General features: G+C 37.3%; 1 protein-coding gene across 1 annotated transcript in view; it reads left to right on the top strand.

Annotated features, from left to right (window-relative positions):
- Dpyd (dihydropyrimidine dehydrogenase) overlaps positions 1–17,606 on the top strand; it is a 752,991-nt gene that overhangs the window by 339,890 nt on the left and 395,495 nt on the right. The window contains exon 12 of the mRNA XM_050160025.1: positions 16,325–16,509. Coding sequence (XP_050015982.1) covers positions 16,325–16,509 — 185 coding nt within the window. The remainder of the gene's footprint in view (positions 1–16,324; positions 16,510–17,606) is intronic.

Genomic DNA, 17,606 nt, shown 5'->3' on the forward strand with positions numbered 1-17,606 from the left:
CCTGAGATCTTAGCAAAGTGAAGATGGAGACTCTGGGGTTTTCAAAAATGGTCATCTTTTGTTTACTGGGAGAAATTCTCTAATATTATTTTCATGTGAGCTCCAGATGGGTCAAATGCCAAGCAGTCATTGTTATTTATACTATAAGAGACTTGAAATCAGTGTTATATTTATATTAGAACTTATTAAAATATTATTTATTGAGTAATTAACCAACGGAGGTAGAGCCCTAAGATTTTTCAGGACCACTATGTCTGTTATTTATTTGATGTTCTAAATGATAAAGCAATTTTTTTTTCCAGAAATTGGTGGCAGCACTTAGAAGGAATTTTATTTGGCTTTTAAGCCCTTTGACTTGCAGTTTGCTTAAGTCCCCTTCTTCCTTACAAAAAAAGCAAAGAGAAAAGATGATGAATGAAGTACCAATTTGAAAAAGTATCAGCTCTGCTCTATTGTATACATTTCATTGAATGTATGGTATAAACTTCAAAGAACAGATAGAACACTGGATTTTCTTGCCTGGTGGGAGAATATTTTTAGCTATTGCAAAACCTTGAAGGAAGTGGCTTCCCAGTGGTCAGTGATAGATAAGAATGATTGGGGTGGACTCCAGCAGTCAAGTGGTCAGAACAATGCACCATACTGGGTGTATTACGATGGAATCATTTGCCTCCAAGTTTTCTCATTTGTATTTTCAAATGTACAAGAAGGAATAAAAGAAACATAGTGTTCTGGCTCTGTTGTTCCAGGTGCTTGTTTGCTTATGAAGTTCTGACAGCCTGCTATCTCAGACTCTGAGCTAGGAGGTTCTGGGGAGAAAGTGGGGGAAAGGCATACGCACACTGTACTTCCAGAAATGCAGTTTAAAGGGAAAAAAAAACCTACTTCGAATCAATGGATTCGGAAGGAATTTAGTGTCTCAGGGAAGCACAGAACTGAGCAGGAGGGCTCAGGAAAGATTCTTGGAGGAAGTGGGTTAAAAGTTGAAGCCCGAATGATGTGTAGGAGTTTCCAGGTGGAGTGGAGGTGGAAGGGAGGGAAGCCACGAGAAGATTATGCAACGTGCTTAACACCACACTGTTAGATTAAGTAGTCATTTTACAGTCATTTAAGAAAGCTGCTTCAAAAGTATGTCTTTAGAGAGTTGTCGGCAGCCTACTCATTCCATGCATGTTCTTATCTTTATAAAGGAAGGTATGAATTTTTCACTTTCATTAGAACTTCGTTATTTGATGGTTTCTACCATGCATCCTATTATTAATCTCCTTGCAGTGTACCGTTGTTTAGGGACTGCTGGAAGCCCATTCATTTGCGGGGACTTCAGACATGCCTGACTAAAGGGAAGTCTTTACCTGCCAACCTACAGATAGAAATTATCAGATACACATTGCCACAAAATATGGTAATCAGATCTGAAGTGGTTTCTATAAATGAGCAGACATTTTCCTGTTGGATGAAATACCACATACAAAACCACTAGCTGACAAGATACCTTCATGTGGTCAGACAATGAATGGGAGAGACTCAGTTGAAACAGATGGCGTGGTTATGTAAAATGGGAAGTGGGCAGGGATAAGATGACAGGAATTTTTGCGACAACTTCCTATTGAGTCAAAGGACTGCATGCTAAGATAAATTTGTTGTTGTTGTTTTGAAATTACATTTCAACCAACCAGGTGACAAACTGATTAAATGCTTTAGATGTTTGGGATATCTTTATCTCAAACAAGATAGATAGTGTTGCTAGATGCGTTCTATCTGTATTTTAAACGATATTATTCAAACTAGGAGTTTGGAGTCAAAGGGTTACCTTTGATTGGTGACTCATGCATGCAGGCAAGTGTGTTTTCTGTAAGACATCTTTCTTGTGTTAGAAATTTATTTACTCCTCTTTAGGATATGATTCCAGAAAGTAGAAGGAAGCTGCCCTAGTAATATGAGGGAGAAGCTATACACAAATCGCAATTCCCAAGCAACGTGGACAAAACTTAGGAGTACAGCAGGTGGGATCCTGCTGGCGATGCTTGTGATGTGTTGCAGCTGGAATTTTTTAGTTTAACCAGCAACTGAAAATAGGGATGGAAGCTAAGTAAGACAAAAGAAAACTGAAAAACAATCTTTCCGAATTTTTATAATAATTATATTTAATTTGCCTGTCTGCCCATTCGTTTTTGAGACAAGTCCTTACTTGTAGTCCATGACAGCCTCAAACTTTCTCATGTATGCTTGTGTAGATGGGACTTAAGCTGTTGTTCCTCAGATGCCATCCAAGGCATGCTTGTATAGACGCAGCTTTAATTGTTGTCGGATGCCATCCTGCATATGCTTGTACAGACGTGACTTTGGTTACTGTCCCTCAGATGCCATGACTTCAGTTACTATTCCTCAGAGGTCGTCTAGCATATGCTTGTGTAGACGTGGCTTTAGCTGTTGTTCTGCGGATACCATCCAGTGTATTTTTGTGTAGACGTGGCTTAGTTCTGCAGATGCCACCCAGCATATGCTTGTGTAGAGGGAGTTTTAACTGTGGTTCCACAGATGCCATCCAGTGCATTTTCCTCTAGAGACAGGACTTCTCACTTGTAGGTGCTCACTAAGTAGGCTAGTTTGGATCCCTCAGCAGGCAAGAGACAGAATTCACCTGTGGCTCCCCAGTGCTGGGATTACAAGCACATACCACCAAGTACTATTTTATTTTTTTTTTGTTTTGGTTGTTGCTATTGTTTTAATATTTATTTTAATTTTTCAATAGTTCTTTGAAATTTTTATAGAACATGTTTTGATCACGTTCCCCAAACTTCTCAGATGTACCATCCTTCCCTTCCCAACCAACTTTCGGTTATTTTTTTTTTCTCCTCATCAAAGACAATTTGTACTTCCCAAATTTTCCTGGATATGTGGCCTTCTGCTGTAGCATGGTTGATTTGTCAGACTTTATGCTTGTAATAAAACTAAGCCTTCCTTTCCCAGCAGCTAAGGATTGCCAAACCCCCCTCAGCTAGGAGCGGGCTTTGTTCAGTTCCCTTTCCCATGCTGAGATTTGGTCAGATTTAGGCCTTCAGCGGTCTTGTCGTGTATGCAGTTGCCACGCTCTGTGCAGAGACCCTGTTTCCATCATCATCTAGTACTACTAGCTCCTCTAATGATTTTCTTCATGGGTTGGAAGAAAATGGACCTCGTGTTCTCATGCTAACAAGACAAACCCTTTACTGACAGGTCTATCTCTATAGCTCTTGACCCTCAATATTTCAATCCTCCCTTGGCTTCCTGTGCTGCTGGGACTACAAAAGTGCTCCAAGGCATCCAGTCTCATTCACCTGACTTTCCACTGCCGTATCTTATTTCTTACAGTGGGGGCTATTATTCAGTGAATGGACTGCTAAATGTAAGCTGTTACAGCAATTTCTTATGGAAGTATGATAGATGAATATAGTAGAATTTATTTTGGACTCCCAGCAGCAGCTCTCCTGCCATACTATGACACTTTTATGTGATGATGGCAAGTCTCTTGAAGTAATGACAGCAATGTTTTATTTCATGGTACTGTGCTCCCTCCACCATCCAATGCATATGTACCCTCGCATTAGTATTTCATTTTAAAATGTCTGCATATGCTAGTTGGTTGGCTCAGTGATGAGCATAACCCATCTTACTCTATTCTGCACCTTGCCTTGCTTTTAATTCTATTTTGGACAAGAAGAATTTCCAAGAGGCTACTAGGAAAACTGTATCTATTTTCTTAAAAATTGCCTTTTTTTATCAGAAAGATTTTTTTCCTGGCTAGATTTATTATCTTTCTATTATAAAATAGTCTGCCCAGACAGAAGGATGGAGGTTGGAATTGCAAGCCAGTCCTGGCATTTCTGCAGAATAACCATTGAACATAATGGAATCCTTGCACCGTTTTCCCTTAGAATGATTTTAAAGGGTAGAAGTGATGAGGAGGGAGGTCAAACTGATAACAGTGTTGAAAGTGATTTAGAATCAACATCACATCACTTACAACTGCCGTAGACATCCGTTTGAAGCGCGACATGATATTTCCGTAATTATTTTACTTCCTTTAATAACTGCATAGGAATAGGTTTGTTTCCCCAGTGGATCGCTCTGTTCAGAGCCTTTCCTTATCTTTATTTTCCAGGTTTCACTAGTGCTTGATACCATATGCATTCTTACAGGGAGACAGTGTATAAATCAAATCAAAGTCATTTTCCATCAAATCAAAGATTACATAGAAGAAGCAGAGCAGTGGTATGTAACAAGTTTTGTTGGGGAAAGGAGGCAGAAAATGGAAAAATAACATAATTGTTTCAGAGAACAGAAATCATAAAATATAGTTAGCAATATTCAACATATAGTGAATGCTATAGAAGCCTGTACCTTCTTGACCAGGTGTTATTATATTTGTTTTTTTTAAATACTCTTTACCTATAGTGTAATAAAATGCTACTCTGAAAAATAAAAAAATATGTTTATTCATCAATAATGATATAATAACCAAAAAATAAGATTTTCAGTGTTTTCAAATTCCTAGCTTTTTACCTTTGAGGTTCAGGGATAATAAAAAAGTATCCCTGGTATTCTTGGATTTTTCAAAAATGTCTTTTGAAGATATTACTAACCACATAATGGCTCCCTTAATTAAGATATTTCTTTCCTTGCTCTCATCTCTGTCCCTCCTCCATCTCGACCATCCCATTCCTTCAAGTTCTCCTTACTCCTCCCCTTCTCCTATCCTCTTCTTTTCCCACCTTCTTTGCTTCCCCCACCCCTGTGCTCTCAATTTTGTCAGGTGATCTTGTCTATTTCCAATTTCCAGGTGGATCTATATATGATTTTCTTTGGGTTCACCTTATTACTTAGCTTCTCTAGGATAATGAACTATAGGCTCAATATCCTTTGCTTATAGCTAGTATCCCCTTGAGTGAGTACATACCAAAAACATCTTTTTGGGTCTGGATTACCTCACTCAGGATAGTATTTTCTAATTCCATTCAAAATCTGGCTCTAAAGAAATTCCCGGAAATCCACAAGGATGACACCAGCTAAGACCCTAAGCAATAGAGGAGAGGGATCTTGACTTGCCCTGTAGTCAGACTGATGAATATCTTAAATATCACCATAGTACCTTCATCCAGCTACTGATAGAAAGAGGCAGAGACCTGCATCAGAGCACTGGACTGAGCTCTTAAAGTTCAGTTGAAGACTGGGAGGAATGAGAATGTGAGCAAAGAGGTTAAGACCATGATGGGTTTATTCATTATAACAGTCTGCCTGAGCTAATGCCAGACTGGGAAGTAACAAGCATAGGAACAAGATAGTCCCTCTGAATGTTTTTGACAGTTGCATGGCTGAGGCAGACTTAGGGGCCACTGGCAGTAACACCAGGATTTACCCCTACTGCTTGTACTGGCTTTTTGAGAACCTATTCTCTTTGGATGTATACCTTGCTCAGCCTAGATATAGTAGGGAGGGCCTTGGACCTTCCACAAAGCAATGTGCCTTACCCTCTCTGAGGATTGGATGGGGGTGGGGTGGGAGAGTGTGTGGAGGGAATGGGAGGAGGGGAGGGGGTGGGAACTTGAATTGGTATTTTTTAAAAATCTAATAAATTATAAAAAAGATATGCCTAACAATCTTATAATTCTATAATTTGTATAGATATAATTTTGTTTACATAATAGTTATTGAAAACTGTATCCTATGAAAATATTCAAGGAAAGCATAATTTAAAATTAGTTCAGGTTGTAGAATAATATAACAGCCTCTAATTTAATCATAGATGACACTGTCTATTTATAGACTTATTTTACACTGAAAATAAAATATTATTCTTAAACCCAATGTTTTTTTCAAAATGTAAAACTATGCTAAGTTATTGTGATAGGTTTTGTTAAAAGTTAGTACAATTATAAAGTAATGAATGATATGGAGTGTTTACTAATATTGTAACTAATAAATATTTTGTTAATAGCTCTAGACTTATATTCTTTGTTGAGAGGATGATATATGAAAAACGAAATGTTCATCTAAAGTAAGCTTTATCTAAAATTGGCTTAATGTAGACATTGGTGTTCATGTACATTTTGATTAACAGAAAAGTCATGTTTAATTGTATTTACTATTTAGTGCCACTTATAGATGTGACTAAGCAAGTCATCACTCTTGACTGATCCAGAACACTTCCATATATACTAGAAACAGCTTCCTGTGATTATCACCTGTACTATCCACCTATACCAACTGCCTGTTTACCACAAGATGGTTCATGAGTTGGGCAAGCGGCTGGAGATTGAAACACACACAGAGAAGGAGACACAGGTCATCCTTGAAATAAGAATACCCCTTTAATTGTGTTCCAAGTCAGCTTATATAGGTCTCTCCTTTACTAATGCCATGTCCTAGCTCTCAAGACTTTTCAACTGCAAACCCACCCGAAACCACTCCCCTGACATTAGGAACTCTTGAGGGTGTGGTGCTTAGAGCAGCTGCAAGAAGGGGAAAACAAGCTGTTTACTCCAGTAGGCAAGGGGTCATAGAAAATTCGGAGTCCAAGGGTCTGCAGTTCCCAACAGTCACCCTATGCCTTTTTTTTCATTTTTTTTAGGCACTAGCAGATATTGTTTATAGACAGGAATATTGACATTCAGTCTTTGTTCCAAACATGGTTGCAGCTTCCTTCTTTGTTTAGAATGCAGTTGCTATGAGAGGAATATAGGACTGGACCATGCCTCTTCCTCAGTGCTTTCTCCCTTTCCTGCTCACTCTCATCCATCCAGAGAGCATCACCTCTAATCTACAAGTGCTATAGTCTCACCTCATGCTTGAAGATTCTGTATTTCCTCTTCCTGGAATGTTCAGCCCTCTGCTTCTCTACCAAATGGGTTCATTATTGCCCTCCATTCTCCAGTACTGATATCATCTTCCTAAAGAATGCTTTCTTGGAACCTCCTTGCTACTAGGATCTAAAACACCAACCCTACTTGTCATCACAAGCTCTATTGTCTGGAAATAATCTTTCTCATGATGTTCTCTCTTTAAGCTGTTTCTCCATGATGTGATTCCCTATGTGCTTATTCTATATTTTTGTTTGTGTAAAGTATAATCCACTTGGACTGGTCACTTACCTTTGGCTTATAATAGTACCTACATCAATATATAGAGCAACAGCAATAGACAATAAATGTTTGCTAATTGGATAAATGAAACCAAGCCAGTTCTTTAATTTTTTTCCTTTGTTTTCATTGCTAAACTTTCAGTAAGATTGGCCCACAAACACCATCTTATGTCTTTGCAACACCCCTTGTCCTTAATGCATTTCATTGTGTCTTTTGTTGCTAATATATTACTGCTCATCGCACTTCATTTTAGGAGACCTTGTGACTTGCTTTTTTATTTTTCTCTTATAGCTGATCATTTCTAAAACTGCCTCACATGGATAAGAAATGTTTTGGTTTCATTTGGTTCTCATTCATTTGAAAAATCAAATGAATCTTTCTTTATTTTAGTTTGAGTTACTCTTGCTGCCTGTTTTGCATGCTTGATTTGATTTTTTTTCACCTGTACTTTTCTTCTTCCAAAACTTTACATATCCCTCGACTGCATCTAAGGTGCAGTCATCTAAGATGACTCTCAGATGTGCATATATGCCTCCAAGTTCTGTAGAGATCTCGAATCTACATGCCTAGCTGATTTGCTCTTTGATTTTGGATCTTAAAAGTAGGACCTTGGCAACTTACCTGTATTGTGATGATATTGAGATATATAGCTACTCTGTTGGGTTCCAATGAGATAATGTGTGCCTGACAGCCCAGAACCAGCCACAAGTTTACAAAAGCACTCTGTAACAGTTTCCAATACCATCATCATAAATACTCTGAAATAGAACTTTGGTCAATACCTAAGATATATCCCAACTGCGTGAAACTCAACTGGTTCCTGTATGTTGAATTGCACATTTACTAATGTGTAACATTTGCTTAAACCCAACTCTACTATGTGTTTTAAATTTGCATTGATGTGTGCCTACTGACAATTGACAAGGAGGAAAAAAGCTGTAAGATGGATATCAAAAAATAACATTAATGAGCTGCTAAAGCTAAAATTACAGGAACTTATGAAATTGGTTAAACATAAAAACCATTAAACTGTTTACTGAAGCTTCACAGATATACTGCGGCTAATGAGCATTTCTGCTATTTAAATAAGCCCAAATTGAACACACATTACATGGATACATAATTAGTCATGGCAGTCAAACACACATAGACTTACTTTTAAAGCTCTATTTAGGAAATCTTTTCCATTTGATTTATTTTGTTAATTAAAATATTTTCTTCAGCATTCATTTATATTTTAATAATATTGTTTTCACAAGGAGCATAATCTCCTCTTGGCTTTCTGTGTTTTTGTTTATGCTTTAAATGCAGCAAATGGGGATTTTTTTATACTGGGCATTTTTCTTAACCCCTTTCTGTAATTGTTTATATCACTTGGTGGCATCATTCGGCATTTTAAAATTTTTCTCTCATTGGGAATTACATGCGAAATGTCTCAGCAGCCTATCGTTTTTCACTGTCTTGTAATTATCAAGAAGTATTAAGCACCCAAATATGCATAGAATTATGATGATTATGGTCCAAATCAGATTAAAGGATGATCTATTCCTTCAAGGAGTTTGTGGTCTTAAGTAGATGGTAACATTGAATATAAATAAGCATATCAAAGAACAGCATTTGGGAATCCAACAGAGAATCTGAAAACAATCCCCACGTATTTACTTCAAGAGCACTGACCTCCTTGAGGAGATCTTTTCCAGAGAAAATGAAATCAAATCTTCAAGGAGTTCACAGAGTCTTAAATAGATGGAATTATTGTGGAGAAATAAGCAAATCAAGGTGAAGTGTTTGCATGGGTCTAATTCTGAATTGATTAGTTGGTCAGTTTAAGAATGGAAATGAAGCTCCCAGTGGCATGCAAGGACAACAGAAGCCGTTTATGAAGGCTGCTATTGGCAACTGTCCTTTTAATGACTTGGGGGAGCCTCTTTATCCTTGGCATGATGGGTTTAGAAAACTAAACCCCTACCTTTAGTCTCCCTGAATGCTACAAATGCAAGCAAACTGAAAATAATCCAGGCAGAAAAGTAAGGAAGACAATGGTTAAAGCAACTGAAAGTAGCCACACACCCATTCTTTCCCCCATGCTCTGGTATACTAGCAGCTTTCGAAAGGGAAATATTTGCATTCTCGCCCCACAGTGAGATGCCTTTTATTGTTGTACTAACAACTACAAGAAATAAGTCGAATAAGAAACTCTAAGTTAACGAACAAAAACAAGAAGAAAGACAATACTTAACTAGGTCCCTCTTATGTGGCAGTGATTTTGCTAGAGACTGGAGAAGTGGATAACTTACCGAAACTCAAGGAGTAGTGAGAAAGACATTAGAATAATGTAAATAAAACCATACAATGTCTATTTTAACAGAAAAGTCAAGAAACAATTCATTAAAAAGATGATCTAGATGCTGCATCTATGAAGCCTGTCAACACTGATGTCGTTGTATGTCCCTTCGACATTCACCTGTCCATTTTAGCTACTTCCTGGACTCCAGTGGGAAGTTTCCAGAGATCATTCTTAGCCTATTCATTTTGACTTTCTCTTACCCCTAGGGTCAGTAATAAGGAAGGCTTTGTGGTCAGAAACAATTTAATCCCAACAGAATTCTTGCTACCTCTTGGCTATAAGGAAAATGGTAGTACCTACCTGCAATATCTATCTGCTTTTTTTTATTGGAATGAAATAATATGAAAATATACAGCATTAATGACTAACAATTACAAAGAATCTGTGAGTTCTAATTGATTTTCTTCACATTGAGTAAAGGCAGAATCAATAGACTGCAAGAAGTTAGTAGGAGAAAAATTCATTAGAAGGGTTCACAGATCTTGTTAACCGAGCCCACAGTGAGGTTATTGGAAACAAATGATTTAAAGATGATGTCAAAATGTTAAAGCTCTATTTTTTAGGGCATTGAAGAATGGAGAAAATCTTAAAACGTAGCATCGATAATTAGAAAATATGATGAGGGCCAGAGAAAACTCAGAGTGGTGTGATCGAAACCAATCCTAAGGACTCTCAGGACAAATATGTGGCCGTCTCTTGGAGGTTGACAAAAAATCATGACACATAGCATAACAAATAAGGAATAAGAAGTCAAGGTCCCTTCTCTCTCATAGCCCTGAAAGGAAGAAACTGTCATATCTTCTGTCATAGCTGGTGGGTTCCTCACTTAGCTCACCCGATACATGGCCCTAAAGAATGATAATTCTTAAAAAAATCACAAGATTTGACAACCTGGAATGAATGAATGATCTTAATGAACTGCTAACATGATAATTTGGGAGACCGGTGAAGGTTTGGGATGCTTTCAGGATGGGCGGTACTGTGCATATGTGTGACTGACTGTAGAGGAACTGTCTGCCTTTGAGGTAATGGATAAGGGCAGAGTGGCAGGAGGAGATGGCATGGGGAGGAAAGCCATCCCTTGAAATGACTATGAGGAGCCTGGCTCTTAACAGGAGGAGGAGGTTCTTAAGTTCTAGGGAGTGGGATAAGAGGCATATTGGGGAACTGTGGCTAGTGTGTAAAATTTAAAAAAAAATGTTAAATAGAAAAATAATACCTGACCGGCAATGTGGAAGTGTGAATGAGAATGGCCCTTCAGGCTTCTACATTTGAATTTTTAATTCTTAGGCGGTGGAACCTTTTGGAAGAGATATATCATTGGGGGAGGGCTTTGAGATTTCAAAAGTCCACAGAAAACTAAGTCTTTCTCTCTCTCTTTCCCTCTCCTCCTCCTTCTTCTCCCTCTCCTAGTCCTTTCCTCCCCTCCTCCCTTTTTCTCTGCCTCCAACTGGTGGATACAATGTAAGCTGCTCTCTCAGGTGCTCCAGCCACCACACTTCCTACTGTCTTGCTTCCCAACCATTAGCCCTCTCAAACTGTAAGTATGTCCCAAATTTAATGTTTTCTTTTCTAAATTTCTTTTGTTGTGGTGTCTCTTCACAGCAGTACAACAGCAACTAAGATGAAGGAGGGTAAATAAAGAAAAATTTCAAAAGAGAATTTGAAGTCATCTTCTTTGAGATCAAGTTCAGGGCCACAAATGACTATAATTTCTCAAAGAGAATATTTGGTGTACTGGATATTAGAGAGTTGGGAAGAGGAACATTTGCATATGAAAATGCAAGAAAAAAATAAAAATGAGTGTAGACAGAAGAGTTTTCTACAAATGTAAGAAGAAAAGGGATTAAAAAATATAGTGCAGTTTAATCGCTAGATTCTAAAGAAAAGTGGAAAAGGAGGACAAAGCCACAGAGTGTAGCAACCAAATAAGCCATAGTTTCTTTGGCTGGGCAGAATGGAAGGCATCATTGAGTGCTGAGGAAAAGGAGCAGTGTGATTACTCTAACAAAGCAGATAAAGCGAGATGGGGATGTGGTTATGAGAGAGGAGAGACATGTCAAAATCCAAGGTTTCAAAGTACGTGAGGAAAAGAGAAAAATATAAATACTGTGTAGGAGGCAGAGTAAGAAATAACACGAGAAAGGACATGAGAAGCAGGAAGGTGCAGAGCCCAGGACATTGTCCAAGGCTGGGTAAGGGAAAATGCTAGCTTCTTGCTTCAGTCCCCAATATCTTTGGAAGATAAATTCTGATTGTATACCTTAGGTTTACATATGTGGAGGACAGAGAGGCGACTGTCCCAACCTGGTGCTCTCAGAAGAAGGTGTTTTCTTTTTCTATCCCTTGCTTTCTCTCTGTGTCCTTCTGTTAAACAGAATTCTCAGATCCTGGCTCTGTACTTAGGATCGTTTGATCTGCCTTTGACTTTGCTTTCTTCTCGGAATTGCTAAGATGACTGCCCTATCTAGTTTTCTTCTCTCATCATGCTTTGATCCTACTGGGTCATCGCTGGTATCAAATTAAACAACACTCATAGGGATAGATGCATCTTTGTTATCAGGATACGATTTTATTATAAATGCTGAAGGATTTCTTCCCTTCCATTGCTTTATAATGACAAACTCTTCAAAGAATACTAATAATCCTTTCCATTATAATTACTGCACTGTTTTTTTCTTTTTTATGGAGAATTAATTTATATTTATGTAGTAAACTATAATGCTATCCACATCTTTTTATAAATACTGAGAACCACACTTGTCATGTGCTTATGGATTTCTCTTCTACATATATGACAGCACGGCTATGTCAGTTTAATTGACCTTGGCAATCCGCATCTGCTGCTGATGTGTCCCTAAAGGGATGCTTTCTGCAATTTTATACTGTGGCTTATTGAAGAAATTGTGTGTCACAATACAATTAAGTCTATATATAAAAAAAAGTCATTCTGCACATAACATTAAATTGACTAAAAGTTCCTATTTCAAACCCATTTCTTATTATAAAGCTACCTTGGAGTGTCTTTGTTTTTTAAATAAGCTCATTTTAGCACAGTAGTAATTAAAGCAGAAAATTAGCATAAATCTTGAATGTTTGGTATGAATTAAGTATGTTTCTGTTCTTTTAAAGGCGGCATAAAATTCCAGGCACCATATCATTTAGCATATTCCTCTCTCATTTGCAGAATAATCTGGACTCTGAATCAGCATGTTTAAGGGCTCTTTTTCAAGTTCTTATTGTATTCAGCAATAGAGCTACTTGGACATATGCCTGTCCCCATCAGCATACAATCCCTCGGAAATCTTTGTGGAAACTGTAAATGATCATCACAGAAAATGCCTACCCCCATTTCAAGAAAGAAAGGAAAAACATCCAAGCCTTTATTAATATTCATTTAACACTTCACAGGAATGGCAAGCAGTTATTTGGTTTGCAAATGTAAACATACATTTTTCATCCACTAGGGCCTTCATTCCTTCCAAGCTGCATCAGGGCAGTAGTGATCTGCTTCTGAGGTTTGTTTACATTGAATTCCAAGTTGACTGTATCAGCAGAGGAGTAAGAGCTTTCAGTGGTCCACAGAAGGATGGTTCCAGCGATGCAGATAACAGAGATACTCTTGTTACAGGCAGCTGAGGAAACGAACTCCTCACTAATAAATTAGAAGAAAAATACATATATTTTCTGTATTAGATCAATTAATAAGGTAAATTAATTAATTTGGAATCCAGATGTGGTACTTAAAGGTTTAGAAAAAAATGAAAGGATAGAATGTAGGAACAGTAGCTATAGTTTGAAAATCACTGAAATTAAGAAAGATAGGGCCAAAGACATGGCTTGTTCAGAGCAATGTCTTGACACCCACGCCAATAGACCTGAGTCTTTCAACACAATAAAGAGATGAGTACAACAGTGTCTGTCTGAAATTGTAGTACTGAAAGCGTGGAGACAGGAAGATTCCTAATGGATATTAGCTAGCCAGTGTAGTCAGAGTAATGAGCTGTAGGTTTGGTGAATGACCCTGTGCCAACAAATAAAAATGAAATGGAATCAAAATGAGATACTCACATCGACCTCTTGCACTCGTACACATGAGCACATGTACATAAAAAGCACACTTCAACATGCATTTAGGTGGGATTGAGAAAGATGGTTTGTGATCCATATGTAGATTCAATGAACTTCTAATTACTGTATAAACATTGTATACACCTAAACAGGGTCTACTGGACCTGCAGGTAATACTTGTGGTTTGAGATTGAGGCCATCATCCTGAGAGTAGCTGGGAGACACTGCTAAAAGAAAACATGTAGGAACTATTGTAGCAGTGTTTATACTTGTGTGTTTTGTTCATCTTCTATGTTTTTAGTGGTTGTTTTGTAGATACTGACAATCCCAGAATTATATATTCAAATGTATGCAGATTGTTACTGTTTTTGTTTATATTTCATAGTATCAAGGCCTACTATATGAATTTTTATCCACTTAACATTTCAAAAGAAAAATTAGGGACACGCTAAAGTTGAATACCCCACCAAAGGGCGGAACGCAATTCCATAAGTACTTTTTTGAAAGATAGCTAACATCATTTTTAGTATGAAAAATTAATATATCTAGTTTGTAATATAGAATCAACAAACTGCTTAATTAATAAAGTTTAGATTGATGTCAGAAATGACTAAATGATTACAATAGTTGGTATTCATGTCTAAGATTTCAAAAGCTGAGTGAGTCACATACTAAAGAGCTTGTTTTAGCCAGTATGCACTTATGAATATTTAGGGACATGCACTCACAAATGTGCATGTAATTCTTTGGTTCAAGCAGATATAAATTTGTGAGGCCCTAGGGCTTCTCTTTAAGAATACAAACATTTAATGGACTTCAGATGTGGCTCAATGATAGAGTTCTTACCTAGTATGAACCAAGTTCTGTGTTCAACCCCCAGTACTTCAGAAGACTTTAAGAAAAAAAAAAACATTTACAAATTTCCTGTTAGTCAGAGGAACTCAAAAAAGTCTGAGTGAGGGTTCTTAATTTAAACTTCAACAGCTTAACAATGTATGTCTTTAATAGATGTAGGAAAAAATAAATAACACGTAATCTTTCTCTTTTTTTCATTCTTAAGATGACACCAGTAGTAATTTTCAAGGCGATTTCTGAAAAATGAGGTTAAATGTACAAATGGGATATGGATTTTTAGTAATGCAATCTGGAATTGTTTGTCATTTTTAAACTCTCTTCATTTTATATCTCTATTTGGGCCAAAGTGTGTCAAAGTTTTAGACAAATAAATCACTTCTTATATATAATTATTTACAATTATTCTATTTTTAAAACATATCATATGTGCCATTTAATAATAACACATTAAACCACGTTGAAGAAATGAGCCCTATTCACTATTAACGTTCTTGCAACTCAAGTAACTGTCAACAGATGGTAGTGATGATCTGTGATGCAATGGGGAACAATGAGAAAGGTCTCCATGCATGTGACCTTTAAAGACATTAGAAAAATCTCAAAATGCCATTCTGCATTGAAAATAATTACATGAATATTTAATTTTACTCTTGATGAAAGGTGAGCTGGCAGAAGAAGTACAAATAGCAGAAGATTTTAAAATAGAAACCTGAGTGTGAGAGCTTTAACTCGTGGACTCTTTCATTCACACACACCAGTCCATCTCAGTATTTTCTAAAGTCCACGCATGATAATACAGAAGCAAGTCACATATACGTAGTTCTGCCATCCATTAGGAAAAGCACATCAGCACTACCCCAAGAATAGCTGTCTGTTTCTACTTGATGTCGAATTCAACAGATACAAAACAAGGGTTTTTTTTTTAATTAAATTTATTTATTTATTAAACATTTCTGCGTCCTCCCCGCCACTGCCTCCCATTTCCCTCCCCCTCCCCCGATCAAGTCCCCCTCCTCATCAGCCCAAAGAGCAATCAGGGTTCCCTGCCCTGTGGGAAGTCCAAGGACCAACCACCTCCATCCAGGTCTAGTAAGGTGAGCATCCAAACTGCCTAGGCTCCCACAAAGCCAATACGTGCAGTAGGATCAAAAACCCATTGCCATTGTTCTTGAGTTCTCAGTAGTAGTTAAGTTTAGTTTAACTTCTTTATTTAAATTTTTAGAGATTTTTAAATACGGATAAAATGTATTCTTAACATTTCTGCTCCTCCTTCTTGACCTTGCTACTTTATCCCACATTACCCACTCACGATTTTTCTCCTATAATTATTTTCCCACACATGTACACATGCACATACATGTATTTGTGTATAATACTTATTACAATCTGTATGATACAAAAGTAGCATTTATTCTGAGTTGAACGTGACTGTATACTTGAGTGAAATTATTTAATAATAAGGGTAAGTAACTCAATGGAAATATAGAAGATCTTTTCGTTTTGCTTTATAAGTATGTTCTTAGGGGAAAAAAAGACTTGGCTTTGATCACAATCCATGAATCAACTATATAACTTTTACCTGTAGCACCCAGGAATACAATTGGGATCATGGTAATAGTAGCAGATTTATGGATAAGTAAATTGATGGATAAGAAAATTCATTTATATGCATTTCAAAGACTATACTTTATTGGTTCAACTCTTTTTAGATAATAAAGCAGTTACTAAGTATTTAAAACTCTTTTAGTTTCTACATGTGAGGTATATTTTTAATGAACTTAAACATGTTGACTCTGATATTGCACTAACTTACCTTTTACCTGTTTATTAAAAACAGTTGCTTCCATCCATAGAACAATAATTATTGAATATTTTTCAAACTGTTACATGATTTACTGATCTGTCATTGCCTATTGTCTTTCCCTTTTTTCAGTGAAGGAAGCCTTGAGTCCCATCAAATTTAACAGATGGGGCCTCCCAGAAGTAGATCCAGAAACCATGCAAACCAGTGAGCCCTGGGTATTTGCAGGTGGTGATGTTGTGGGTATGGCTAACACCACAGTGGAATCTGTGAATGATGGAAAACAAGCTTCTTGGTACATTCACAAGTACATACAGGTAGGCATTTGTCATCAGTATTGCGTAAATATTTTTCTCTTAAGTACTTTTTGACTTTTGATATTAATTTGTATGAGCACACTTTGTTCGTATGCATGTCTGTGTATGTGTGTGTTGCTTGTGCTTGTACCTGTGGGAATGCACGTGTCGATGTATACAAAGAAGACAGAAGAGGACATTGGGAGTCCTGCTCTATTATTTTCCTTCTTATTGCCTTGACAATGGTTTTCTCAGGGAACAGGGAGCTGGGCTGACAGTCAGCAGTCCTCATTGATCCTCTTGTCTGTACTTGCTACCAGGGCTGGGGTTAGAGGTAAATGGAATCATGCCAACTATTTCACAATATTTGTGAGGATTTGAGCTCAAGAACCCATGCATGCATAGCAAGTACGCTTACCCAATGAGCCATCTTCCTAACCCAGTAGGAAAAATTTATATGTTGTATATGTAAATATATATTTTTACTTGGATAAAACTTTTAATATTCAGACTGGGTAGTAAAATCAATCAGCTTATTGAGAATGCTTTATGCACTTCTATTAGTAAAGTGCTATGAAGATTAAAGTGTATTTAAAAGTATTTGGAATAACTTAAATAAATAAACAATGCTACATATCAAATTTGCTGATACCCACTTTGATAAGATCTATAATCTGATTCATAATGAACCCATGTAATATAGACAACTATTTGATCTGTCCACGTGGACCAGATGAATTCCTATCTATTTCCAAATTTGGTGTGTATAACTTAGCAGAAAACAAACTATTGAAAAACATCAGTTCCAAACATCTTTAGATTAATGAAAATACAGTGTTTCACAACCGAATACTGGCCAGAGCCTGGGTAGTCCTCTGGAGGAGGGGGAGGATGGGTTGGAGGAGACAGAGGGTTCAAGGAAAACACAAAAACATGGCCCACATAATCAACTAACTGGGAATCAAGTGGGCTTGCTGAGATCAGGGAGATTATATGGGTATGACCTGTGTCCTCTGTGTGTCTGTTATGGTTATGTAGCTTGGTTCTCTTAGGGTTCCCTAACAGTGGGAGCAGGGGTGGTCTCTGACTTTTTTTTTCCTTCCTGACCCTTTTGCTCC

Source organism: Alexandromys fortis, unplaced genomic scaffold (assembly GCF_014885135.2).
Source record: "Alexandromys fortis isolate MF-2015 unplaced genomic scaffold, M_Fortis_MF-2015_v1.1 scaffold_19, whole genome shotgun sequence".
NCBI lineage: Eukaryota > Metazoa > Chordata > Mammalia > Rodentia > Cricetidae > Alexandromys > Alexandromys fortis.